General features: G+C 41.5%; 5 protein-coding genes across 9 annotated transcripts in view; 2 read left to right on the top strand and 3 right to left on the bottom strand.

Moving 5' to 3' along the window:
- Positions 1-6,720, top strand: part of fam222ba (family with sequence similarity 222 member Ba) — a 28,516-nt gene extending 21,796 nt beyond the window's left edge. Inside the window, exon 3 of the mRNA XM_083665101.1 lies at positions 2,882-6,720. Within this exon, the coding sequence (XP_083521227.1) occupies positions 2,882-4,593 (1,712 nt within the window). The 3' untranslated portion in view covers positions 4,594-6,720. The remainder of the gene's footprint in view (positions 1-2,881) is intronic.
- Positions 6,721-7,533: 813 nt separating this feature from the next.
- Positions 7,534-15,945, bottom strand: trpv1 (transient receptor potential cation channel, subfamily V, member 1). Of its 2 annotated transcripts, none has more exons than XM_083665067.1 (16): positions 15,825-15,945; positions 12,996-13,238; positions 12,578-12,729; positions 12,318-12,470; positions 12,015-12,152; positions 11,493-11,791; positions 11,100-11,276; positions 10,746-10,901; positions 10,509-10,604; positions 10,257-10,327; positions 9,672-9,837; positions 9,454-9,520; positions 8,863-9,212; positions 8,614-8,735; positions 8,099-8,211; positions 7,534-7,927 (listed from the first exon to the last, which is right to left on the bottom strand). In XM_083665067.1, the coding sequence occupies exons 2-16, from the start codon at positions 13,214-13,216 to the stop codon at positions 7,812-7,814; spliced, it is 2,397 nt and encodes a 798-aa protein (XP_083521193.1). In that variant the 5' UTR covers positions 13,217-13,238; positions 15,825-15,945; the 3' UTR covers positions 7,534-7,811. The 2 variants fall into 2 exon arrangements, with proteins under 2 accessions (XP_083521193.1, XP_083521194.1); XM_083665068.1 differs by lacking the exon at positions 15,825-15,945 and adding an exon at positions 15,332-15,412.
- Positions 15,946-16,574: 629 nt separating this feature from the next.
- On the bottom strand, positions 16,575-18,754 carry shpk (sedoheptulokinase). The gene is made up of 7 exons (XM_083665069.1): positions 18,619-18,754; positions 18,376-18,517; positions 18,099-18,273; positions 17,815-17,967; positions 17,396-17,571; positions 17,081-17,281; positions 16,575-16,973 (listed from the first exon to the last, which is right to left on the bottom strand). The coding sequence occupies exons 1-7, from the start codon at positions 18,751-18,753 to the stop codon at positions 16,579-16,581; spliced, it is 1,377 nt and encodes a 458-aa protein (XP_083521195.1). The 5' UTR covers position 18,754; the 3' UTR covers positions 16,575-16,578.
- Positions 18,223-20,158, top strand: emc6 (ER membrane protein complex subunit 6). 4 transcript variants are annotated; one of them, XM_083665072.1, is made up of 2 exons: positions 18,223-18,356; positions 19,394-20,158. In XM_083665072.1, the coding sequence occupies exon 2, from the start codon at positions 19,425-19,427 to the stop codon at positions 19,755-19,757; it is 333 nt and encodes a 110-aa protein (XP_083521198.1). In that variant the 5' UTR covers positions 18,223-18,356; positions 19,394-19,424; the 3' UTR covers positions 19,758-20,158. The 4 variants fall into 4 exon arrangements, with proteins under 4 accessions (XP_083521198.1, XP_083521199.1, XP_083521196.1 ...); XM_083665073.1 differs by having other exon boundaries at positions 18,239-18,356; positions 19,397-20,158; XM_083665070.1 differs by lacking the exon at positions 18,223-18,356 and adding an exon at positions 19,032-19,206.
- A 117-nt stretch (positions 20,159-20,275) lies between these two features.
- Positions 20,276-26,337, bottom strand: p2rx5 (purinergic receptor P2X, ligand-gated ion channel, 5; the record flags this gene model as incomplete). The annotated part of the gene is made up of 11 exons (XM_083695180.1): positions 20,276-21,194; positions 21,298-21,380; positions 22,091-22,156; positions 22,243-22,336; positions 22,524-22,657; positions 23,469-23,610; positions 24,456-24,536; positions 24,685-24,769; positions 24,973-25,048; positions 25,648-25,719; positions 26,185-26,337. Coding segments are annotated over 11 exons (1,233 nt in total), but the record flags the coding sequence as incomplete, so codon positions are not given.
- Positions 26,338-26,444: the final 107 nt, after the last annotated feature.

Genomic DNA, 26,444 nt, shown 5'->3' on the forward strand with positions numbered 1-26,444 from the left:
ACGTTTTCATTTTTGCAGAGGCTATCTCTGAAGCAAACTAGGAGCAGATTGGAGGTGTCTGTGTGTCAGTACATAACATAGGCCTTCTTCAAAAAAAATGTTTTGGCTTCCAAAGGTGTAAGCTATTTATTTGTGGTATAATGAAGAAAAAAGACACTGAAACCCACGTCATTGATTTAAATCACATTAAATGAAGAGTTTCAAATGCAGATTTATGTTTCTTGTGTTTTGTTTGTTTGAGTTAATGTTATATATAAGTTGATCAAATAATACATTATTACCTTAATGAGAGTGTCTATTGTATATTACTACCTTTGTGTCCCTAATTTGGCTACCTCATGTCATGACTTTCAAATTCAGAAATGATTCATTTCTGTAGGGGACCCATGCAGTCATACTGTTACCATCATTCTGCTACCGAATGTCAATCCACTTCACTTACTGTAGCTCAACAACCAAAAGAGAGATTTTCAAACTCAAGGTGTCATATGACAGCCAACACCACACACTTTCTACAGACGTATTTGACAGAGTTTTGGGTAAACGTGGTTACATTAAAAAAAACAAGGAGATTTTATGGTCATTCCGTTACCAAACATTGAATCTGCACAGTTCTTAAAGTAAATGGTATTTTTAAACTTTCAGTTGGAATTGTTAGTAGCAGTCATTGTGCATAGAGCTGTATGGTTTGTTAAATTTTGCTGTCAAGGGTTTTTGTTTGACGTACATTAGAAAGTGAAAAATCTAGTCCCAGCATCATTCTATTACCGTGGAATTGTCCATATATATGTATATGTATATATATATATATATATATATATATGTATATGTGTATATATATATATATATATATATATATATATATATATATATATATATATATATATATATATATATATATATATATGCAATTCCTGCAGATTTTTCAGGTGCACTTTCAAGCTGTGAATCACCCATTCTACCACCTCCCAAAGGTGTTCTATTGGATTCAGATCCGGTGACTGGGAAGGCCACTGAAGAACACTGAACTCACTGTCATGTTCATGAAACCAGTTTGAGACGACTTTTGCTTTGTGACATGGTGCATTATCATGCTGGAAGTAGCCATTAGAAGATGGTTAAATTGTGGCCATGAAGGGATGCACATGGTCAGCAACAACTCTCAAATAGGCTGTGGCATTCAAGCAATGATTGATTGGTATTAACAGGCCCAAAGTGTGCCAAGAGACAGCCCTTTGACAGAGGTCATTAGTAATCTCTGTCACAGAAGTTGGGAAGGTGACGGCCACTGCAGTTGTGTCTGTGTCCATCTGTGTTTGCTTACCCACGCATTAAGTCAGAGGGAGGAATTAAGCGCTGGTGATTGAGAGTGTTGAGCTCAAATGCCTGGCCCAGACCCCTGCATTAATGAGCCTGCCATCAGCAGGCAGAGCAGTTAGTCCAAGCAGCGTCCCCTCTGCCCGCACTGCCACCCCACCCCGGCCCCTCTCATTGCTTGCCACCCTTTGTTTCCTGCCCGCAAATAAAGAGGGGATTAATTAGCCAGTTGGCATGACTCCTTGTGCCACCGTGCCAGTCCTCACAGCTCAGCTCCCTGCCCGGCCCACTCTGCATGCTGTGAGACTGAGATGCAGAGAGGGGGACTCAGAGGCAAGAATGACTCACAGCCACATACACATTAGGAAATTAGTCTGCAAGGGGACCCAGTAGCATTGCTTGACCTTTCGGATTATTGCCCAGTAAAGGACAGAATACTAGCCACCGTCCGATAAATAAGTGGGTTTTCAGTACTTATGTAACAGAATAATATTCTTTTCTCTATATTTAAGATGGTATAGGCCTAGTTTAAGGGGTTAACAAGCCTAACTTGGCATTCAGACTAGTGTTTCGACAGGTAGGCACTGATGTCTGTCTGTCGGTCTGTCTGTGTGTTTATAAGCTGGGTTTTGTATGTAGGTCAGGCTGACTGGGCCAGGGTGACAGAGTGTGAGGCCCAGGGCTCAGCCTGTAGAATCAGGGTGCAGAGACTGTCCTCTTCAGCCCATATCAGAATAGCTAGAGGCAGACTGCTCTCATATCCCATTATTACTGACTTTCAGTGCCTTGGTGAAGAAACTGGGTTTTACTGGGAACATACAATCACACCCGCATGCACACAAGACACAACACCTGGATACACACTTCTCAAATAGGCTCACACATATAACACATTCACTCACACACACAGTCATTGTCACCCAGGCATTGTTAAATATAGCTGAGGTGCTTAGCAGCTGTAACAAATGTCTCACTCAGGGCTGAGGGCTATGTGGTGTTCCCAGAGATCAGAGAGAAGCTGTGTGATTACTTGTCTGCTGTCATGGAGCTCCACTCTGCCTCTGCCACAGAGGAGAAATCTTCCCCCAGCAGCCACAGGGGACGAGCAGTGCCTAGCTCCTCTTTGTTTAGTCTGGGGTTCAGTTCAGCAGCGGGCAGCACAACCCTCTCATGTCTCACACTCACATTATTGTTAGCCCTCTTGCTAGCTCTCCTTGGCCATAAGCTACTGACCTCACTGTTGCTGACAGCCCAGAAACCTACTACTTCAGAATTTGAACATAGATTGGAATGCTATGCTTGTCACATTGTCCTTGTATATGCTGAGATTGGGAATATGAGAATATTTTTGAAAGCAGGTTCTGTTCCTCTCAGATGAGAACCACACAGGTCAGATTACCATAGAACTGCTATTTTGACAGGAAAACATGACATTTTGTCTTTTAGATGCGTTAATATGTTTCTCTCCTATTGTGTTTCTTCCCCTCTTTCTCTTTGTCCTTTCCCTGTGCTGTTTTTTTGTCCCCCTCTCTCTCTCTCTCTCTGTTTCTGTCCATCACCCCAGGGGACACTACACAGAGGATGAGATCCGCTCAGTATCCAACCCCTGCGGAATTGGATGCTTATGCTAAGAAGGTTGCCAACAACCCCCTGACCATCAAAATCTTCCCCAACAGCGTCAAGGTCCCCCAGAGGAACCACGTGCGCCGCACTGTCAACGGGCTGGATACCTCAGGCCAGCGCTACAGCCCCTACCCCCCCTCTCAGGCCAAGGCAGGCCTCCTCGCTGTCATCAAGGTGCCCGTTGTCAAGGGTATCCTCAAGGACTTTGACGGCAGCCGGGCTCGTCTGCACCCCGAGGTCATCATGAACCCCCACGGCGGACCCTACGCAGCCGCCTCGGCCAGCACTTTAAACCTCCACCACCCCCCTCCCCAAGGCCTGCCCCGGCCCCAGCAGAGCCTGCCCCCTCATCCCCAGAATCACCCACAGACTCTACAGACACTCCCCCAGCAGCAGGGCCCATCCCAGGGCCTCAGACACCCACCTCCCATGCCCCAGCACCCCCAAGGCCTGCCTCAGCCCCAGACTATGTCGCACCCCCCTCCCCTGGGCCACCCCCAGGCGCCCCCCACCCTCCTGCTCCAGCAGCAGCACCTTCAGCAACAGCCGCCTCCCGGACTGCAGGGGGGCAGGAAGCTGCCTGACGCTGATGCGCCGCCTAACGTGACTGTCTCTACCTCAACCATTCCGCTCTCCATGGCTGCTGGCCTGCACCAGGGTCGTCAGGCCGACCTGAGCAGCATCGTGCACCAGATCAACCAGTTCTGCCAAGCCCGGGCCCAGGGCGCTGGCGCCACTTCCATGTGCGAGGGCCAGATCGCCAACCCCAGCCCCATCAGCCGCAACCTGCTCATCAATGCCAGCTCCAGGGTGTCCATGCACAGCAACCCGACTGCCCCCGGCATTCCCCCACCCACCTGCATCATCTGCCCCGCAGACAAGGCTGCAGCCCCCGTGGGCACTCACCCCCCACCGAACATGGTTGCCATGAACCACATGCCTGTTTACCACAATGATATCAAACAGCAGCACCACCAACAGCATTTACATCAACATCAACATCAACAACAACAACAACAACAACAACAACAACATAATCACCTACAGCAGCAGCAGATGCGCTCTTGGAGTCAGCACCAGTTGGCTCACCTACAGCACATCCAGGATGGTGGGGGCCACCCCTGCAAGCACCTATCCCGGGACCCTGGCTTCCCCTGTAAGGGCATGGGCTACCCTCCAGAGCTGTGTGTGGGCCAGCCCTATACCCTGAAGCCACCTATAGAGAAGCCCACCCCCTCACCCCCTGTCAACAACAACGGCATGCCTGGTCCCATGGCCCACTATACCAATGGCCACTACTTCCAGCCACACATGTGGAATAGCAGCATTCTGCCCACACCCAACAGCGACAGCTCCGGGTCTCAGGACCTGGCCATGTCATTCCATGGGGGAGCCCCCGGGGGCCCCACCTCACTAGACTGCGGCCCCCCCGGTGGACCCCATTACAGGCCCGGGCCAGGCTCCTCCTCCACCTCTGGCCAGACTAATCTGATGCAAACGGCAGATTACTTGGGTGGGGACTTCCAGACGCCCTGCTTCCGAGATCAGAATCTGGGGCTGATGGGCAAGATGCACAGACCTTCCATGAACAGAGGGGGCCCAGAGGCCGGAGATGGCAGAACCGCTCTCATCCAGCACCCAGGGTACAGATAAGCTACAGCCTTGTCGACACAGCAGTTATCAAAAACCTTCTTTTAGTCTTAAGAAAGGAACATTAAATCAAATACAATTAATACATGAAGTAAATGACCGCTAACATTAAAAGAGGACAAATGAATATATTTAATAAAGAGCAGTGTTTTTTTTTCTTTTGTTTTTGTAGTCAATCTTGCAAGTGATCAATTGATTTTGTAAATGAGTGCTTTGAATAGGCACCCTAGGGAACTTTTCTTATGTATGTGATTGTCGTCATTCCCGACTTTTTCCCCATCCTACTTGTCTATCAGTGTGCCTGGATCTTAAGAATCCTGAGTTATTTTTACTTCAGACCTGTCCTTAGAGTTTTCTTTTAAGCATAAAAGACATCTCCTGCAGACGATGGATGAAAACTGATCCTTTACGGAGGAAAGAAAACTCATGCGGATCTTGATGTTCTTACAGGGTCGTGTCGGGATTTCTCGGCTCTGACTAGTTTTATTGGACAAGTGGTTAATTATCCTTTTATGTTTACATGTGAAACTCGTCGTGACGTCAAGATTAAACACAAGCATATATTTTCCTCTTGAAATCACAATGTGGAGAAAAGATGATTATTTGTTCAGTGTAAATCTGTCATTCACTGGACACTACACAGTACAGATGAAGATGTGTGCCGTATGCACATGTAAAAAGAGGCTGTTTTCTTTTGAAATGTATTTATTTATTTGTGATATAGGACTGTTTATGAATCAGGTCACTGTTCAAGGTTGATTCCTCTCTATCTATCAAAGTATCTAATCAGGTTGTTTGTACAGAGTATAGACATCTAGATCCTGCAGGGAGCAAAGTGGGGACTGGGGTGACAACGCTCTCTTGCTCAAAATGCTGCAATGAATTCAGGTGTCTGTTACAAACCATTTTTTCACCAATGCCATTGAGTTTGGCAACATGATTGTTGAATATCTTTTATTTCAATGGAAAAAGAAATGAAATCTTTTCATTCTGAAGCCTTAAATGGCCAAAGTAAAATCTACAAGGAAAAACTGCTTTTAAGATGTGCCATTTTGTTATTTCATTTTCCTATCTTTTTCGTAACCTGAAAACTATTACTTGAATTGTTGAGATAAGATGTTTTGTTTAGGCAGGTGTTTCGTGAAGGGGGTGGGATAGTTGGATTAAACTTACTACTGGAGTGAAAGAAATAGAATTCTTACTAATGTTTTTTTAGAAACTAACTATGAACCAAATCAGAGTTTTTATCCTGAGTTTTTTTGTTTTTCTTTAAATCATTAGGGTAACTTAAATTAGGTGTAGTTACTACTGATTCTGATATGAAGTGTGCTTGAAAAGACCAAATTGATCACTTGCAAGATCACTTGGGGGTAAACAAAAAGGATGTTTAAGTTAAAGTGAAACAGCAAATGCATTGTTTATTTTATTGTACACTGGCTTACCTACTATACTACTGTAACTTTAAGTGTTTGTGTGTGTGCGTGTGTGTGTGCGTGCGTGCGCGCGTGTGTGTGTGCGTGCGTGCGTGTGTGTGTGTGCGTGTGTGTGTGTGTGTGTGTAGATGTGTGATTGGGTGAACACGTTGACACCCACATTCTGTTCGCCTCCCTTTCTAACAGCCCTTAAAAAGCCTTAAGTATTTGGTCATTGGACTTTCCTTTGAAAACAAGCATGGTTATAAAGAAAACCCAAAATGATAATAATGAAGATTGCAAGGATACATAGGAACAGCAATTTCTGTTTTGTTAATTTGTCTTCATGTTAATGAAGTTTTTGTTGAATAGAAAAAGCAATTCCTTAGAGATTCTTTATTATGAAAACAAGAAATTGAGTAATATTTTGTAATTATATTTTAATTCTGTGTAGTTACTGGGCTGTAACAAAACATTTTTTTTCAAAGCTTCAGTTTGCAATTGTGACTATTTATGATACTTGATTTGCTTGTTATTTAAATCATCTTTTTCCTCTTTGTTTCCTATAATATTGCTGTGAAATGGAGGAAGGTCCAAAAGCCTTTCTTTTACTTGTCACTCTGTGGCTGTACGACAGATAAGAGGCGAGAGCGTGAGAGTTGTGCTACTCTTTTTGTAACATTGTAATAATAAAATAAAGTTCTAATTTATGCTTTGACATGAGTTTATGATATCAACTTTGTGCTTTGAATATTTTTTTCACCTGCGTTTGAACACCATACCTGTAGAAACTGAAGAAATAAATGAGTTTTGTAATATACATTTGTTCCCTACCTACATTCACTGAAAACTGGTAGCTTATACAGTATGGGGAATTTTATGCTGATCCAATTTTATGCTGAAACATCTTATATTTGTTTCAAAACTAGCTCATACTTGCAACAATCAATGAATGATTCAGGAGACTACACCCCTTGTTGTGCATTTTCCGTGTAAGTGCGACAGCTGGTGTTCAAAGCGGTGATTGCACCGATTTCATTCAGCCCTTTCATACTGAATATCAAATCCAGCCAGTACGAAATAGCTCCAGGAAGTCACGTAGACAAGGCAAGCTGTGAAATCTGCAGGACTCGCTGGTTGCAGTGGATTTGGTCCGTCTGGCGGTGATGGAAATTGGAGTTGTATAAAGAGCGCACAGTGGGAGGGACGGCGGTCTGGGCTCAGTATCGCTCTATTCTATCGAGACATTTGAGCGATGCAGGGGGTGAATCATAACAGCGGCATGCACTGTGTGACCCACGACTGAACTTTGTAAATGCATAATATGGGACAGACCCGTTTTGGGCTAAGGGGGGTCCTGACATGAGTAATTATAAGCAAGTAGAGTGTTGTAGGACTCTGTTTTTTGTAACAGAATCCACGTAATTTCATAATACTTAGGATGGTGTCCTTCAAGTCCGAACTCCCATGTGTCAGCACAGCAGGGTGTGATGTTTCCATTTATCCACAGGGTAGACTTTACTGTCACCAACAACATATTTCTTTAATATTTCAATAGATTTATAAATCAATAATACAATCATACCTTTGTATGTATGATATGATAAGAAAGGTTGCTACGGCTAGTTCAGTTGTGTAATTTCTAAGAATATTAGCACCAAAATAACATTGCTTTTTCTGGTCAAATGTATAACCATAGCAACTATTAAAGATTATTGTACAGCCATGATCTGGATGGTTATAGAGTAGGCCAAGCCTGGCTGAGGGGAAATTTAAGATGAGAAGAAGTGGAGGTGCAGTGCTCTGTCTTCAGACTGGACTGGGAGACAGAGGGGTCATCTCTCTGGACACGTGTGTTTGTTGGCGATGCTGTCGCTGTGTACCTCGTCGACTGAAATCCCTCAGGAACCCTCGCCAGTTCCTCTCTGAGGGGAGATGAGAAGGTTTAGCGGCATACTCTGCATTATATTTGATATATAAACATGCTTATTATGCTTATGCTTATATACACTTGATTTGTATAGAAATATTACAATTTGTGACCTTAAAGGTGTTAAAGCCTAGACAATAAACTCAGATAGTTTTCCTCTCCAAACCTCTGCCTGGCGATCTCTGTGTAGGAGATGGCACAACCGCATCCCAGCTCCCAGGATCCTCATTGATCATGCTCAGGTGGGCGTTCCATTTGTTCCAGTTGACTTCCTCCACTCTGAGACAACAGAGGACACATTCTCCAATTACTGTCTGCTGTATGACACACATCAATCAGCTGTCAGAGAAAGCAGATCAATGAGGCACACTGTGTACTCTGCACAGCAGTGCAGTCATTCAGTTCCACACACAGCTGCCATACATGTTCCATTATCTTTTCCTGACACAATGAGTACAGCTGAATGGGGTTGTGTTGGGCAAATGTGTCCCATTTCATCAATGTTGATTGAAACCTAAACGCATTCTTACCTTTACAATTCAAATGTTTACTCGCAAGTGCTTTTGTCATTAAGTAAAACCTGTGTGTCTCATAAAGCCCAGTTGTGCTCTCTAAGATGGTGAATCTCAAGTAATCTGGTCACTGCATCAGAACTGGATGAGATGGGACCATGTGAGGCACCTGAAGCACCAACGACGGTCCTCTTCAGCCTTATTGCCCAGGTCCTTCTCCACCCCAGAGCGAAGACTCTTCCTAAGGCAGTGCGGCAGGCTCCTCTCCAGGTCTAGGATAGTAATGGCCCGCTGCAAACACAGAGAAATGTACAATTAATACACCCTCTGTGACATGTGCCTGCAGTGGGAGTAAAGTAATTAATAAGCTCGGACCAAACAGTTTAATATAGTGTTACAATGTCACTTCCTGGAGCACCTGTAGTTTCCAGATGCTGGTGCTCTCCAGGGAGAGATTCTCCACTGTGCGGCTCATGAGGGCGATGAGCATGTTGAGCAGTAGGATGTAGGTGAGCACGATGTAGGAAATGAGCACCGTGTAGAACACCGCCTTGTAGGGATAGATGTTGGTAAACTCCAGGTCGCCCATGCCGATGGTGAACTTGAACAGCTCCAGTATGGTGTAGGTAAAGTCTTTGTAGGTGGGTTTCTTACACCCCTCGGAGTCATCCACCGGCTTACCGAAGAAGCTACGTGTGTATGTGGTGTTTGACTCTGGGTTAGGGTTGGGGTTAGACTCTGAAGGCTCCACCAGCAGAGTTACCATGGCTGTGGGGGAACAGAGTATGGTTACCGTCTATTGACAGTGTAGTTTTATAATGTGTGTTTACACTGTCTGAAATGTTTTCACTGTTTTAGAAGTGTCATTGTACCACGGCACTGTCACTGGCAATGTGATAGGTATTTTGATTGTGGTAGAAGAATAAACATTCATTTACAATTCATAAGCGTCTGACAGGCTGAATATTTTGTGTCCCTGAATACAAAAGTGACAGGAGAGATGAAATACCTGCTGAAAATCCAAGGAGGAAGACAATGTAGACAAAAAGAAAGCGCAATATATCACTTAGGATCACCTACAAAGGGGAAAAAAACAGAGAACTAGTGAATCAAAGGAAGTCAGCGCAGCTTGGTCATGATATCAATGTTGTGCCAATCACATATTAAGGTATGTCCTGTGGCAATGAATCATAGATGTTCTGTAGGAGTGTGACCTGCATCAACTACCTTCTGTATCATGACACTGTAGATGCCCATGTGTATGTAGCCCCTAGAGAAGTAGAGCAGGTTGACCCAGCTGAGAGCCAAGCACATTACCAAGAAGCCAAGGTACTCCTCCCTCCCACAGCAGTACAGCACCGTGGAGGCCAAAAAGAGGACACCCTGCAGAAAACTACCAGCAAAGAGTCAGAATCACCAGAGAGCCAAAGAGTCAGAATCACCAGAGAGCCCTCTGACATCATATTTGAAACACTAACAACCTACACATGTACTGTGTGGAGCTGCCAAAAACGTACTAAAGCAGAATGGTATAGGATCACTTTTTACACACAGACTGCTAGATATATCCTCAGATGTCCGGATCAAAGATGCTGCTTTGGACTGCACTGACGCAAACATGTTACTATACAGTGTGTACCAGAAGAAGAGGTTATATGCTTGCAACACAGACTGAAAGATGTCCTGCCATCCTAGATTGTGACATAATTTGTGTTTATGGAGTAGTTATGCTATAATCATAGTAGAGGCAGATGGTGCATTAATATTGTAAATAATTAGTGTGTGGAGACTTTTTGTTTTTGTATAACTTACAAAAGAATCTCACTGTATCCATCAATCAGCAATGTCTTCAGTGTTGGACGCTTTCTCTTTAAGTCTAATACCTGGGGATGGAGAAAAACATTTGATGAACCGGACATTTAAATACTATTTTGTTGGGTTGTATTCTAGGTGTTTGAGACTCTGATACTAAAAACACATCAGCCATGCTGTATAGTATTTCACTAAATGTAATGAAATGTTCCAGTTTTACTTCAAATGTAAGAAGTGCTGTTGTACACGTACGCCTCTTATGAAGAAGTAGCACGATCCCACCACTGTAATAAACTGAGCCACAAGACGCAGGTATTCCTTTGTGGAATGCTCCAGGGGGAAAGGCGGCTGAGTGTCAGAGAACAAGAACACAAGTCAAAATTGTTGTTGTGAAAGAATCATATGGAAAACCTGCAAACTCTGATTTGATCTCCTCCACTACATTAGGTACAGTATAATGACGTCATTGTGTTGATGCAAACACCTCACCGTTCCCTGCTTCCTGTTGTAGGCCATGGCAGTGAAGATGGCGAGGTACAGAAGGTAGACCACAAAGTTGAAAAAAAAGATTCGACCAGCAAACCTATCCCACTTCTCCTCCAGCAGCCTGTTCAGAGGCTCAATTTGGAGCATCTCATGACGATTCTGAAATTAGATTTAGCTGTTTAATTAGACTTTACTGGTAATAGATACATCTTTGCTGTAGGTCTCCCCCTTTGTAGAGATGTATTTTTTTTCAAATTAAATTATTGTATGCTGTATTGTATTGTATTGTATTATATTGTATTGTATTGTATGTACTGAATATGTATGTATTGAATGATGGATATTGATGTGACTTACAGGGATGTCACTGTTATAGATGACTATCTCCAGGACTGAGTTCTTCTCATAGGAGTCAAGAGAGGCCAAGTCGTAGAGAGAGGTGTGGACAGGCCCATAAACCCACTCAGTGAACTTACGGGACAGGTGTCTAGTCTGTTTGTCCTCGAACTCACGGTGCAGTATGTGTTGAAAGAGCTATGGGACAACAATCAGAGAATTAACACATTCAAAAGTGTGTACCACATTTTGACAAATGCATGTGAGGACGGATATATATATATATATACAGTATATGCATGTGTTCTTCCTCAGTCTTATAGGAACAAAATGTTACACTGGTGATAGATGACAGCAAACAGCTTATGGTGGGCAGATCATACAGAGTTCCCCATCTCAGACACTACTTTTTACCCCGATCTTGCCGGTCTTGGCAGACAGTTTGATAGGTGTCAACATCTGGTTGTTCTCTACATCCTCTAGCTTCCATTTTGGGTGGAGCCTGGCGGTTGTAGTGAGGATGTGGTCATACATGGCAGTGATAAAGTCAGTGTTCTCTTTAGTGTTGTCGGCCACCACAACCAGGGCGTGCAGCACCGTGTTGCCCTGGGAGTCCCTCTCCCTCACGTCCACCCTGTGGTACTCGTTCTCCATCAGGAAGTCCACAACGTCTGACTGATTGGTGCATGCAGCCAGGGATAGAGGCAATTCCCCTGTCAATCAGAGTTCTCCACAAATTAGTCATTTTATCCTAATATTTGGATCATCATACTTGTAAGTAGAGTATTCTTTCATTTTGTACATTTTATGAATTGATAATGTTTTTGCAAACAGCCATAAACAAGAAAATGATTCCTCTCTCCATGGGGTGACTAGACAAGCAGCAGAGGAGCAAACCTGCCAGAGGAGGGCACTGATGCTCAGTGACTCACTCACCAAAGTAGAAGCTGGGTTCTTTGTAGGGCTGGAAGAATTTCCCACAGGCTTTGGCATGGACATCTGCTCCTTTTTTGACCAATAGCTGAACTAAATCAATGCTCCTTCTCTCAATGGCAATATGAATGGCTGCTTGGCCTATGTGATCCACAGATAGAAAGGATACACTGTTAAAGATACTTAACCTTATATGTGTGGCTGTATGATAAGTGGTTGAGGGCTGTACATTATGCTGAGTTGGCAGAGGCAAGATGTAGATTAGGAAATCAGCAAATGATGATTGTGTGTTGTGTGAAAGTTTACCTTTGTAATAGCTGTCTGTATACGATGCATTGACAAATTCTTTAATGTCTCCCATCTTCTCTGAGATGTCTAGGAGAGACGTTACTATGTAATTCCTGCTATCTTTCAGACTCTGAATAGCCTTGAGCAGGGCGTTTTTGCCGTAAGATTGATCTAGAGAGAAAACAATTAGTGAAGAAATGGTGTGTGTTTATGTTATGTTGTTGTGACCTGGCAATTGACCCATGACAGATAACTCCAGTATACATGGACCTCCTCACATTCAGAGTTGGTGAGCTTTTTCATGGACTGATGCAGGTACTGTTCCAGCTCCTGCTTGTTGAAATTATCACTTGATACTGCCTCAAACAGCCTTATGATGTCAAACCTCTTGTCCCTCTCCTCTTCGCTCTCCTCCAACCCTCTCACTTTCCTAGAATGGAAAAAAGAAATATTTTAGACTTTATGTAAGATTGCAAAAGCCCTTTTTGTTTGTAAATAAATATATGGTTTTGCTCAACAGGGCCTCAAAACTAATATCTTATTGTAAATTATTTTCTGATTTAAACTCTGCCCTTGGGTCAGACAGCTGTATCCTCTCAACATCATTAACACTCTTGTTACTGAGCATACAGCCAGGCTATGAAAAGCCTGAAATCACATTAGCCTACATTATGCTCAGTGAATTGGATGTCTCACTTGTCAAAATTGAGATTGAATTTGATCTTGGGCTGGGCTTCCTCCATCTCTTCCTGGTAGTCTGAATCCATGGGCGCTTTAGAGCTCTCTGGGCTGCCCATGCCCAGGGCAGACACCAGGCGGTCCTTCTTCACCTGTTTGCTCTGTGCCCTCTCCTCATCAGTTCTGTCATCAGTCTCCAGGGAGAATGGGGTCCGATCTGGGTCCTTTGACTTGCTCATATTGACTTCTCACACTGATGCTCTGGAGGAGACAAGTCATGGTAATGTAAATACATATGCTATGTAAATTAGACACTAATATGTTCAAGGGATTCAATAAACATTTTGAACTAAATAAATGTTGTAATGTGGAAGGGAGAGACATTCATGGACCTTGTCTTGGGCTCTGTAATTGTTCAACACTATTTGGTCATTTGCATTTTAACTTGACATTTATGAATCAATCTTTAGTTCTTTAGCTATGGAAACCTTTCCACATCCTTATGAAACATTGTGAGAGATTTGGCCTCTAAAAACACATGGGTTTAGACATGTGATATTTCACCCCTGATGAGTAACAAAGCCGGTTATTTATCAGCAATTTTCCATGACAACAGTAGCTAAGACATAATTTAATCTGGCAACATTTTCTAGCAATATTTTGCAGAAGATTCTCAGTTGAGCTGCAAATGAGAACGACTTTAATGAGAAACATTGTTGGTGAGGAATAAATAGTTAATATGAGGCTCTAAATAAATGCTGTCTGGGAGGATTGGAAACTATTGTTTTTGGTTTTCCTGTAGATGTCAGACAAAAGGGGAAGGGATGGACAATGATTCAGATGGAAACTGAGAGAAAAAGAGAGAAGTCAGGCCCATGATTTCACCACATTTCTGATCATTACAAATGTTTTGTACACCTAGTTCCATCTCATAAAAAAATCATTTTACACTTAAGCAATATTGCAAAATACAGTAATATAAATTAAGTGTGCAAATATCTTTTGCTGTTTTAAGGGCAAGTGACGAGGTGCAAACAAATGTAAAACATATTTAATTAAAAGTAAACATTAATCGTTTGTTATTTGAGCAACATGTACTGATGGCTCAGAACATGACCAATTTTATTAATTTACCACCATAACACAGATATGAGATTGGGTAATATGCATATCTCCTACTTCCATTTGCATGGTACCTCACTGTACAACAATGTGCATGTGAACAAAGACTTTATGACATCATGTCTATGTGCTTTATTAAGGGTGTCCATTTTACTGTCAAGTGATGTAGTTTATGGATCCTTATTTGGTTAGTTCTTATGCTGGGCCCCTAGGGCTTGGTGTGGCTTCTATTGCTCAGACACGACCCTTTTTTTTTTTATGCTGGGTCATATGATTATCAACCCCTCCCCTTCTTAAAAAAAAAGAAGCCCAAAAACAAAACCACAGCATCAACTAGGCGTAGCACATGATGAGATCTTTCTCATTTAGTTCCTCATGTGAGCACATTATTGTATTTGACATTTTAATGTATTATTATCACATTAACCACAATTCTAGCAGTGTAACTGAGAGCTAAGATCCAGGCTGAATTATGTTATTGTCATGGATCTTTACTGCACTCCTACTCTGATCTGGACTGACCCCCTGTGATACTCATCTTTACAAATGACTGCAGTGGCAGAAAATGACATCATGGAATATCATGTTACAATGCATGTGAGAATCACAGTTTAAGACACAAAAACTTATTTTAACAAAAATGCCATTTGGTAATATGCATAGTATCTATGAGTATATTTTAGTTTCTCAGGGTATGTGCAAGTGGAGATCAAATGTACAACATTTTGGGTGGAGTGAAAGACTTCAGGACCCTTTGTAGTGAAATAACCATTCCACACCTAAACAATGCAAAACCATCATCGATAATTCAAATGTTACCCATTATACAAACAAAGACACAAGAAACGGATCTGTGACCTGAAGATCTAATATACAGATAACTACAGTATGAAGAGCATTGCACTGAATAGTAAAATGTCCTTGTATTATTTCATCCTTATGTCATGAATAAGCACCCTAAATCATTATGTCATGAATGAGCATTAGCTTTTAGGGAAAACACGGGAAATCATCAAGGTCTCTTTTTTTACAGGTGTGCCCTGTCCACATATAACTACAATTACAAAAAACAACCCTAACCCTAAATACAAAATACACACAATAATTAATAAGAGAGCATGCCTCTGTGAGCTGTTCCCTAATCAAGGACTTAAAATGAGTGCTGTGGGGAGATAGAGAATCCATCTCCAGAGTACATTAGCGGACCTCTGAGAGCTAAAAGGATGGCTGACCTTGTTTTTATTGATCCTTTCAAGATATACTGATCCAGCAATCAGAGTACCAAAGAGATGCACAAAGGATATCAGCTAAACCTTATGAATGTTGGAAAATAAAGGGAAGGAATGTTAATGTTAACCATTTACCACAAAGTGGTAAATGAACAATAATTGCTACTGCTGCTCTTATCTAGGCAAGTACTACATATTGAGCATATATATATTTGCAGGGGACAAAGGATGGCATTATCAAATCCTAAAGCTTTCTTTTTGCCTCTCATTTTCACAGCCTTTGCTTTAAAACAATCATATGTAACAATAATCAGATTTTTTAAACAGCATTATGATGTTCATATGTTCATGTTCACATCACCTTATCACTCATGCAGTGACATATTTGTCCTATTTACTTCAAGTGTATGACATGTAAAAACAATTAAACATGTGTCTTAGTTTTATCTCATCTCAGATATTTCACACAACATCAAATGATTTGTAGTTTACTTACTGTTTTGAATGTATTCCTTGTCACAGGGTTTTTTCAGTTATTTAAAAGTAAGCGTTTTTTTCATTTTTCTCAGAACATCTTTGCAGAGCTTCCTGTGTGCCTTCCTTTACACAGATCTTCTGTCTGCAGAACTGTGTGGTGTGTGTCTGTTAGAGTTACTAAACATGTGATCGGAAAGACCATAGGCTGGTGTAGTGTTTACTCATTGTTATCTATGATTATGAAGATGCTATTATGCATCTTCTTCTCTATTCTTTCAATATCGACTAGAAGTCAACAGGCTTTATGGTTTATTTTTATGTCATGATCACATATATAAAAATCAGTCATCAAATGACAAACAGGTTCACAGAAAATAAAACAATACCGTTGTAATTATTACAATGTAATCCTCAAATTTCACTGAAATTAATGAATGAATGCTATCATTAATAACAAGAAATATAATATATAAGAAATATAATAGAAATAATATCAGTAGCAGGACTATTGTTTTAGTTACAATACAAGTGCACTATTGTAAACTGATTTGTCAAATAAATTATTGTACTGCAATTACTATACATAAGTTGCTTGCATGTTTTAGAGTAAATGATAGGTCTGTAAATATAATACATCATTTGAAAGTGATGGCAGTGGCAAAATGCATTACCAACAGTACCTTAGATTGCAATAGTCACAGCTATTCCAAGAAATGAATTCCAAAGTATTCAAGTAAACAAACAGGTTTGTCCCTCTGGATGCAAGTTCTAATTCACAGTTGGTCATGAAAGACCATGGCCACACCAACTGCTGAATCCACATCTCTTCCATATTCCATAAGTAGAGGGAACGCCCTCTCTGCTTCCTGTCGTAGCACCTTGTTACGGGACAGGGCACTCCCACTTCCCATGATCCTCTTCACTCCTGCCTCCTGCAGAGAGGGAGGCGGCATCATAGAAGTTATGTTGTCCAGTATACCGCAGCACATTGCTCTGGTCACATGACCCAAGGAGAGGTTGGAAGTGGCTATGTTGGAAATCTGGCCGAGACAGAGAGGGTTGTGTCTCTCCCCCAGGATGGTGGGACTCACTCTCAGGTCACTGCTCTCCTGGCTCAGGCCAGATCTGACCAGCTGCTCATAGAGGCTTGAGTCACTGACACCTACCCCTTCAAGTGTGAGAAAAAACAAAAAAGTGATCATGGGAAAAATGTTCTATGTCTAACTGGAAATGTATGATAGGGTTTCTGATTGAATTTACACTGTTACAATTTACCTAGCTCTTTCATCCATGCACTCAGCATCCCCACGAAAGTGGCCAACACATTTCCTCCATTGAGTGAGGCTGCCACCGCCAAGTAAGAACCGTCAAAATAGGGGAAGTAGGAGATGGAGGAGGTGGGTTCAGGAACATTTGGTGGTGTGAAGTCAGCTGGCATGGCATAGGTCAGCTGGGCAGAGGTGCTTATATTGAGAACTGTAAAAATGAACAGAGATAGTTGACTGATATGTGTGGGTTACTATCACATGAAAAGCTTATGAACAACTGACATTCACAGGTAGGACTGCCACTCTGCTCTGTCAACTTCACCTGCATCTGTCCTGTCAGTCATGCAGGAGTAGACAGAGCACTGGAAATCTCCCAGGGCTGCCCCAACAGGTGTGTGGAGAGGAATGCCATGCCACTCAGAGCATGTCTGCCCAGCCAAGCTGCCAGACTCCACACACTCAGGGAGCAGGTGCACAGGGAAGCCAGCATCCTTCAGACTACAGCGTGCCCACACAGATGCTTGTTAGCTAACACACAACAACACATACATTAATGTGCACAGTTTAAATTAGTGATAACACCCTTTAAACTTGGATGCATTAAAATACAAAGAGTTAAATAGAATAGTATTAGTTTACAGTGTATCTAATGAGAGGGGCATAACACGTTTGTCCAAACAAACTCTCATCCATGCATAATTTGTCGTAGTACAGCAGCATTTTTAGACAGGACATACTCACATGTCCATGTTCCACTGGTTGGTGACAGTGTTAAAGTAGCCCCAGCTGGCTGCATTCTGGGAAGTCATTGCACATCTCTCCAAACCACACAGCATGGACACCACATAGTCATGGATGGTTCCTGCCACTGTAAAATCAGCCAGAAACCCTGGCCTGCATTCAAATTATATACATCTTATTTGGATCATATGAATATGACATAATTTAATCAAACTGAAAGGTTGACCAACACACTGTGTCTATTCTTCGCAGTCAATCTGGTCATGTTTGCATGCTGTGTGTACCTGTGTCTCATGTACCAGAATATGGTAGCACAACCAAAGCCTGTGGCTACACTGAGATGTGAGTCTGGTTTTGGAAGAGTGAACAGGAAATCACTGCTGCAGCGTCCATCTTGCCAGGTGATCAGCTGACTAGTGTCTTTCGGTCTGAAGAGGTTTCCATTGGACCAATCACAACCTGGATGGTAAATAAGACAGGATTTGGTTCACCTTTCATCAAGTAGCACTGGGATTTTCTCAATCAAAAATCGAATTAACATGGTGGGTGCCTTGTATTTACCTGTTTTTGCTTTCCAGAACAAAACCCCATGCATTTGTCCAGACATCCCAACTCTAATGACATTCTGAAGCTTGTCTCTGGTCAGAGAGGCGATACACTCATTCAGAGTTGTTATCATTTGTCCAGTATCTTGTTCTTTAGCCTACATTAGAAAGCAAATAGGCATTTTCAGAAGAAACAATCAAATGCAGACTGGATAGTAAACAGGAAACTATTGTACCATAGGCTGTCAGTGCCACATACATGTGATTCATCGTTGACGAAATCTGCCTTCGTTGGCAAAGAGAAACTCTCCGATACGTTTTTTGAACAAATATCAAGTAAGACGACCTTGATTGAAGTGGTTCCTATGTCTATCCCTAATACATATTTCGCCATCGTTGCTAAGAACTTTATTGGTAGTTTGTGGCTTCTGTTTGTAAATAGAGAGATCTCTATTTTCGGCCTTCAGCGGACACCGTACTGAATGACTAAAGGTCATTTGAAAGCAGGTCACAGGTCACGACCATTACATCTAGAATAAACGTTACATTGTATATGCTATTGTAAATATATCACAAAATGTAAAATAACTTAATTAATTGAAATATTTGTGAACTGTTAAACATATTCAGTTGATACGACAATCCCACAATGCATTTCGCAAGAAAATGGCCGGCTCTAAATGACAGACGTCGCATCTGAGTGTTGAGTAGCTAGAAATGAGCTTTATTTCTCTAGCTTACAACATTTTATTAAGACATTAGTACCCACATCGAGTTTCATATAAACTATGTTCATTTGAGTGGGTTTGTGAAGTGAACAAAGCACTGTATATTATTGTTTGATACGGTGAGTAAACTGCTACTAGCTAACTAGTCAACTACTGAGCTAGCGTAGCGAAGAAAGGATAGACTGACTGAATCATGCAATCTTAGCTGTCTGCATGCATATTTTTGGACAATATTGTAATCTATGCAAGATAACGTTATCATTCAATATCTGTAGCCAATGATTTTATTATGACTATTTATTGCAGCAGAAGCTCTCATTCATTCGAAACTGCAGACATGGCCTCACTGGTTGCTAAACGGGAAGGACCACAGTTCATCAGCGAGGTTGCTGTGAGGGGCAACGCCGCCGTGTTGGACTACTGCCGGACGTCAGTATCTGCTCTGTCGGGGGCGACCGCCGGCATCCTTGGGCTTGCCGGACTGTACGGCTTCATATTTTATTTCCTCGCCTCGTTTCTCCTCTCCCTTCTCCTGATCCTCAAGGCTGGACGCCGTTGGAACAAGTGTTTCAAATCCCGGAGGCTGCTTTTCACAGGGGGGCTTGTTGGTGGGCTTTTTACCTACGTCCTATTTTGGACATTCCTCTATGGAATGGTGCATGTATACTGATGCAATTTATCAGGATAAGACAGATTTAACCCAGCGTCATGTAAATCCAATGTCTTAACTGTTCACTCAACTGTATATAGGCAATGAAAGACTGCCAGATGAACTGTATACAGCTATGTGAACGTCAGCAATTCTTTATTTAGTCACTAATCAGTATAGAACTAATTCCTTATTTCCCTCTTGCACTGAACTTAACGGTGAACATCAGTAATATGTAATTGTTGATCCTCACTTAATTGCTTCTATGATTGAAACGGTCTTCATCAAGCAGTAGAAAAATGTTATTGAACATAAGCATTGGCTGTTAAATAACATCTTTATTACAGGATTTCTTATAGTAGTGTAAATAGGTATAACAGTTCTGATTGGATCCTGTAGAATTAATAAACATCTCCATACAACCTGTTTGCACATTTATTGACAATTTTCCCCATCACTTTAGGATAACACAAGCTATACCTATCTTGTGATTCGTTTTGATAGACAAGATTCTTCCTCATATAGTTATTGATAACACTTCATAATAAAGGTCATTTAGCCACAATAAGAACTTGCTTATGAATATGAAGTCTATACATTACTAACCACTTGACTCTTAACCCCTTTATTTATGGATGTGTGGAGCACATGACAGAAGTTACAACAAGTAATCACATTCAATTAGAAGTAATATTTGCATTCTAGACAACCACAGACCCAAAGGTACGAGATGGCAAATACACTTTAATGATGAGGTTTGTGGTGTTCTATAGCAGGATTCCACACAGATATTACTGCAAGCTATCCAGGTGTGAAAAACATCCCAGTCTGACACAACCAAGTGCAGATTGCCTGGTTCAGTTGACCACCTCGGCACTCTAAGACCTGTTATGCTTCCAACTTCAACTGCAGCAATAAATAAGACTCCAGAAATGGAATAGTGTGTTTTCTCTTTGATATTGTTTCATAATCCGTTTGCATCATCTTTGTCCCAGTATAGTGTAGCAGCACATGGCCATTTCTCTTTGCCAGCCAATAGTCATCATGTCCACTCAGGGCATGCATCACCCATGAGAGGCAGAAGAACCCCAATGCCATATGTCAGCACCTCTGGTAGTAGTGGATAATTTCCAACAACTGCAATAGAACCTGGTCTAGCTGTGTTGACAATAACAGAACCTACTTCTTTGTCTCACTCTGTGAATAACCTGTTACTTTCGTTGTGAGAGAGTGGTAGGATGCCGTTGCTCCACTCTACGTGGAGAGACACTGGCAGAATACCGTTGTCCTGTGTTTCGTGGACAGGTGGGCTGTGGCAGAGATGGAGAGACAGTGGGGAGTTCCTGTTGCTCCACATTTTGCTGATTTTGCACAATTTGCTCCACAGCCTCTTTTCTGGGTCTTCTGTCCCGGTGAACAGTCTTCCCATCTGCATGCTTCTTTACCCGCTCTTTTCTGCTGAAGGAATGTTTTACTTTACTGACATAGATAGGTAGTGAGCAATCCCAAAATTCTGTTATCTTTTTAAAAACTACAAATTGTAAATTTCTGACAGTCTTACTTCATAGTTTCAAATTTCCTCTCTCGATAGAAGGAGCTGGTGCTCATCATGTACAGAAGTATCATATCACACGCAAAGGCTCCCTGAAACAAACAAACAGGTCAGGTTTCAAGTCAAGACATACACTTGTTTGCTTGGCAATTAACATAATTGACACATAATAAAGCTGGAGTGACCTTGATAGCCCATTGCAAAACATAAGCTAAATAAAGCAAAGCAATCACTTTTGCATTAAAACTAAACAGATCCAGTTTAAAGAGCTTTGGCCTATTGAGGAGAGAAATAGAGGCCTCAAACCTCATGAGGCAAAGGATAAGGATGCCAGTTTCATTCAATTAATGATAGTGTATTGCCCTCTTGTGGTGATATGTAGAAAAATGCAGAAATTATATATATAAAAAGTATTTGACTGCACCCAAACATACACCATAGGGGCCCTGACTATGGCCTGGCCCTGTCCAGAAACAACTTCTACCCCCTAGACACTTGTGTAAATATGAAAGGATTGGATATAAATAAAGTTCCCCCCAGCCGACCAGATGACTTCTACCATCTTTCCCTCCACCAATCCAATCCTTTCAAATGTACACAAGGATCAAGGGGCTAGGGGTTGTTTCTGAACTGGGCCATGCCCGGTCAGGTCACTTGATCAAGAAAAAGGTAGGGCTCTAACTTAATTTAACCTTAGCATGCTGCATTACACAGAATTACAATACATGTTTGAAGACAACATTGATTATGTGCATTGGAAAGTGAATACATACATACATTTAATTATTAAATTAGAACTTACTGCACCCATCAAAGCAAGCCCAGACCCAATAGCTATTATTGTGGGAACAATGTTGAATTTTCCAGCCTGAAAAAAAAGAACGTCAAACATGGACTGTATTATGACCACTATCTATATCTTTTGTTAGATAAGTCAACAGATCACTGTCATACCTGTCCATTAATCATGATATCGAAGCGAATGCCATACACCTTGTACAAAGTCCGATAACTCTGCCCAGCTTCATCTTTGTAGTACTGGGTATATCTGGAAAACAAACAAATCAGCTGTTTGGAAATGAAACAATTGTGTGGAGGTGAAAGATAGACTTGAAATTAAATAGAGTATTCAAAGAGTGCTACTGTAACTAATACTTTAACAGTACATAGATATGAGTGACCCTCATCATGTTTGTTGTGCTTGAAGTATGCGCTTAATGCATAGGATTATGTACCTGAAATTGTACCCTGATGTGACTGAGTTGTTTAAATGAATATCCAAACGGGTGAAGCTGTACTCTGGATTACACTTTGAGTAGTCCTTATCCAAATCACAGTTCCACTCAATTATAACTCCAACTGACCCACCCTGAGAGAGAGAGAGAGAGAGAGAGAGAGAGAGAATAATTAATGTACAACCTTAACCTGAACTGTGGTCACATTTACATCAACACATTTACATCAACTCCCCAATTTTTCAGCGGAAAGTACTATATTGTCACAGTACCCAACCTGAGACACATAATGCATATAGTCACACACATGTATCCCATAACAGTTAGAGGAGAGGCTGGGAACAGTGTCAGAGTGGCGGTGGTTCGCAACCCTCCGATGGCCAGCTCACACAGTGGCACATTTTTCCTTCCTTCAAACTAGCATCCTTCCAGTTCTCTAACCTCAAGCCTTCCTCCGACCCCATAACTGAAAACTCTAAGGCTACATTCATAACACAGAAGCCACTCTGGTAAACAGTGTGTTTTGCGAGTCAGAAAAAGTTGTTACCCTTCATGATTCTCCCAGTCAACATTGGGTGTGTTCCTATATCAACAACCGGAGGTTGTTTTTACTTGTAAATGTTCCCCTGAGCTTGCTGGGATGATAAGGTAGAGAGCATTTTGTACACAGCTGTGTTTCATCTTGTTGTTATCATTATGCAACCATTATTAACATCTTCAACATCCAAACTGCCGAACAAATGAATAACAATTAGTAATTCCACTTGCATCATAATTCAATGGACCAGAGGAACTAAACCCACTTGAATCAGTTTATAAAGCCTCATTTGGCCACAGTGGTACACCAGAAAGCCAACTGTCTCTGAAGATTTAATGTACCGTTAGTGTCTCCTAGAAATCAAATAGGCTGACAAGCCTTCTTATACAAATCCATGCATAATGTACCACCGCAGCCATGTCCTGGAAGCTGTGTCCAGTGCGGCTGACCAGATCTCCCAGGCGGAAGATTGGGCAGTAGGGATGGTGGACTTTGTCATAGGAGCATCTCTTAAGATAGGTGTCATTACTGGTGTCCAGCACATTTGACCTGGGAGGAGAGGGGACAAAGGATAATAGAAAATAACCATTCTTCTACTAGGAGGTCCTTCATTGCAGAGATTACTTTTTAGTCCAGCATCACACTTTTCCCTGGCAAAAGTATCAAATAATGTTACCCATGTAAAACCAATGACAATTAAGTGAGCCTTTACAGGCTCACTTAAATTTTACATTTTGACCCATTTTACAGAAGTGTCAAACAGTATCACATATTTTATCTATCATATCCCAAACAGCACATGGTACTAAATCGGACAGAACATTTCAAGTAGCATATCATGGGGGGACTACATTCAATTCCATTACTATTACATACTCAGACAATTAACTTCATAGTTTAAACATAGAAACAGATTCAATTCCAATACACACAATCCATTAGTGACTAGTCATGTAATCAAAAGACCTGCACATTGCTGTCTGATAAGTCTGAAATCATGAATCATGAACCAATGAAGTCTGTTGTCTTTCTGCTTTCCAGCCAGGCTTGGAAAGACAACACTAGTGTTCCAACTGAATGAGCCTGCAACAACAGCCACACTGACATGAGAACTCACAGGCCTGATCTGATCTAACACCTGTCTAGGACAGGGCCTGCTGTCAAGGACGTCTCAGATGACCGCTCCACTGTCTCACTGAACACACAACACTGGCTGGGCTGGGGGTATAAATAGAAGGGACTGTGCAGCTATTCAAAGCAGCTTTTAGGACATGTATCCCCTCACTCACACATGCTTAGTGATCTATGTCACTGTGTCTCTAGAGAACTCCCCTGCTCTCAGGCCTACGGCCCAGTACCATTCAGAAACACTCGAGTCACCAAGAGCCACTTACTTGGAGAATTCAAACCTAGGAAACCTGACAAAGTTCTTGATGTAAATGGTGAAATTCTCTGCTTTGCTTAGTAAGGCCTCACTGGAAATCAGAGGGGAAAACATTGTGTCAAACCAGAGTGATTGATATGTATTACTACAGGATTAGAACAAGGTATATATGAAATAGAAGTAATGTAATGGAGTGTGAGTGAATGCAACAGTGAGAAAAAAAGAGGATGAGTTCTCACGAGGGTTTCTGGTTCTGCTCCACAGGACACCAGCCTTGTATCTCACACGTCCCTGTTGTGTTCATGCAGCGACCAGTCTTTATTCCTGAAAAGCAAAGATACATTTTGCCTGAGCCTTTATTTCTTTATGGGACATTCATGTAGAAGTGATAACTTCACAACAATGTTAATATGTTTAATCTGTAAACATGTGTGGTTTATGCATTAAAGACAAATCTGACTGAGTTCTTCTGTAAATACAAATTAGATAAAGGAATATAGCCCAATGCGATACATATTAGCCCTTACCATGGCCGGCTATCACAGCCTCGCCCTCTGGGCAGTCATAATCGTTAACACATTGGCCATCTGGAACTTTGGGGTTCTGGAAAGAGTATGACACAAGCTGTAGTGATTACAAACGCAAACCTGTACTCAAATGACAAGAGCTGCACATAGATGATGGCACACAGTGTAAAAGGTCTATACAATTTAACAACTAGAAGAGATACAAATTCATCGCTAAAGCAGTTGCTGCACTCTTAGGATCACACCATTTTAGACAAAGAGTCAAGTTCATATCATTACACATAATCAAACAGCCATTCATAACTTTTCAGAAAATAATTATCACAGTGCCAGCATCCTATAAGTACGTTTGGGGAACTGGAAAGGCCCTGGTCATGATAACAGTTTGCCCTAGCCATAGTATGACATCTGGTCATGATAACAGTTTGCCCTAGCCATAGTATGACATCTGCCTGAAATCACTGGCTAATTTTCTGCTTGGTAAGAATCATTGCATCATCAATGCTGACTTTAAATTTTGAGCCTTTTATTTCCCTGTATGATTGTTTTATTAGAAATTGCTATCTGCTTTGAGACCTCAACAGTCATCCTATTGCTTGTCTCGGTTTTGGGAAATACTTCAGATTTAAGAGAATTTCTTTAGACTATGGTGGTACAAAACTGCTGTTGACTTACCTCAGCACAGAACCCAAGTCTCTGATTCGGGGTCTCTATGTAATTTGTAACAATGAAGAAAACTCGTTCACCCTAAAAAAACCCACAACAAACAGAAACATCTTTGGATACTATACTTTCAATCAATTATGACTATGCATCAACTGTACATCAGTAACAACAATAGTGAGGGTCAAAATAAAAGCAAAGCATGCAACACCAGAATATGGGAGTACTGTGGGGCCTGACTAGGTTCACTGACAAGAAGAAACCATTCTATATAATCGATTTTTCACTGGGTGGCTAAAGGTTAAGTCAATTACACCTGTTAAAGTTGGAGATAAGATCTATTTTATCTAACAGGACAGATTTAATGGTGTTTCTCTTGAGGCAAAGAATTCAATAGTCTTCAACCTGAAATTGATGCAATGCAAAGCTGTGATTTCTATATGAAGTATTTATTTGTAGACTCATGTATTGTATTGCTTCAGCTTTATTTGAATTGAATTACCCTTCAATTACTATACACGTTGAAATTAAACTGTTCTTGGGTCTCACCTGTGGGGGTATGACATAATCCTCAGCACCCCATAGGTGGAGTCCAGAGTTGTTGGTTAGGGTCACACCTTTTAATTTAGTAATGACAGAGCTCTGGATGGACTCTTCCCTCTCTTGGTATCCTTTCTTAACCAGGAAGACCCACCTGAGAAGTTAGACATACTGATTGTACATAGGGTTTGGTATATCATCTTTACAATTAATTATATCTCTCTGTATTATAGGAACATGTTGTAGTAATTATCACTGAAACAAAACAT

This window comes from Argentina silus (genome assembly GCF_951799395.1).
Source record: "Argentina silus genome assembly, chromosome: 2".
NCBI lineage: Eukaryota > Metazoa > Chordata > Actinopteri > Argentiniformes > Argentinidae > Argentina > Argentina silus.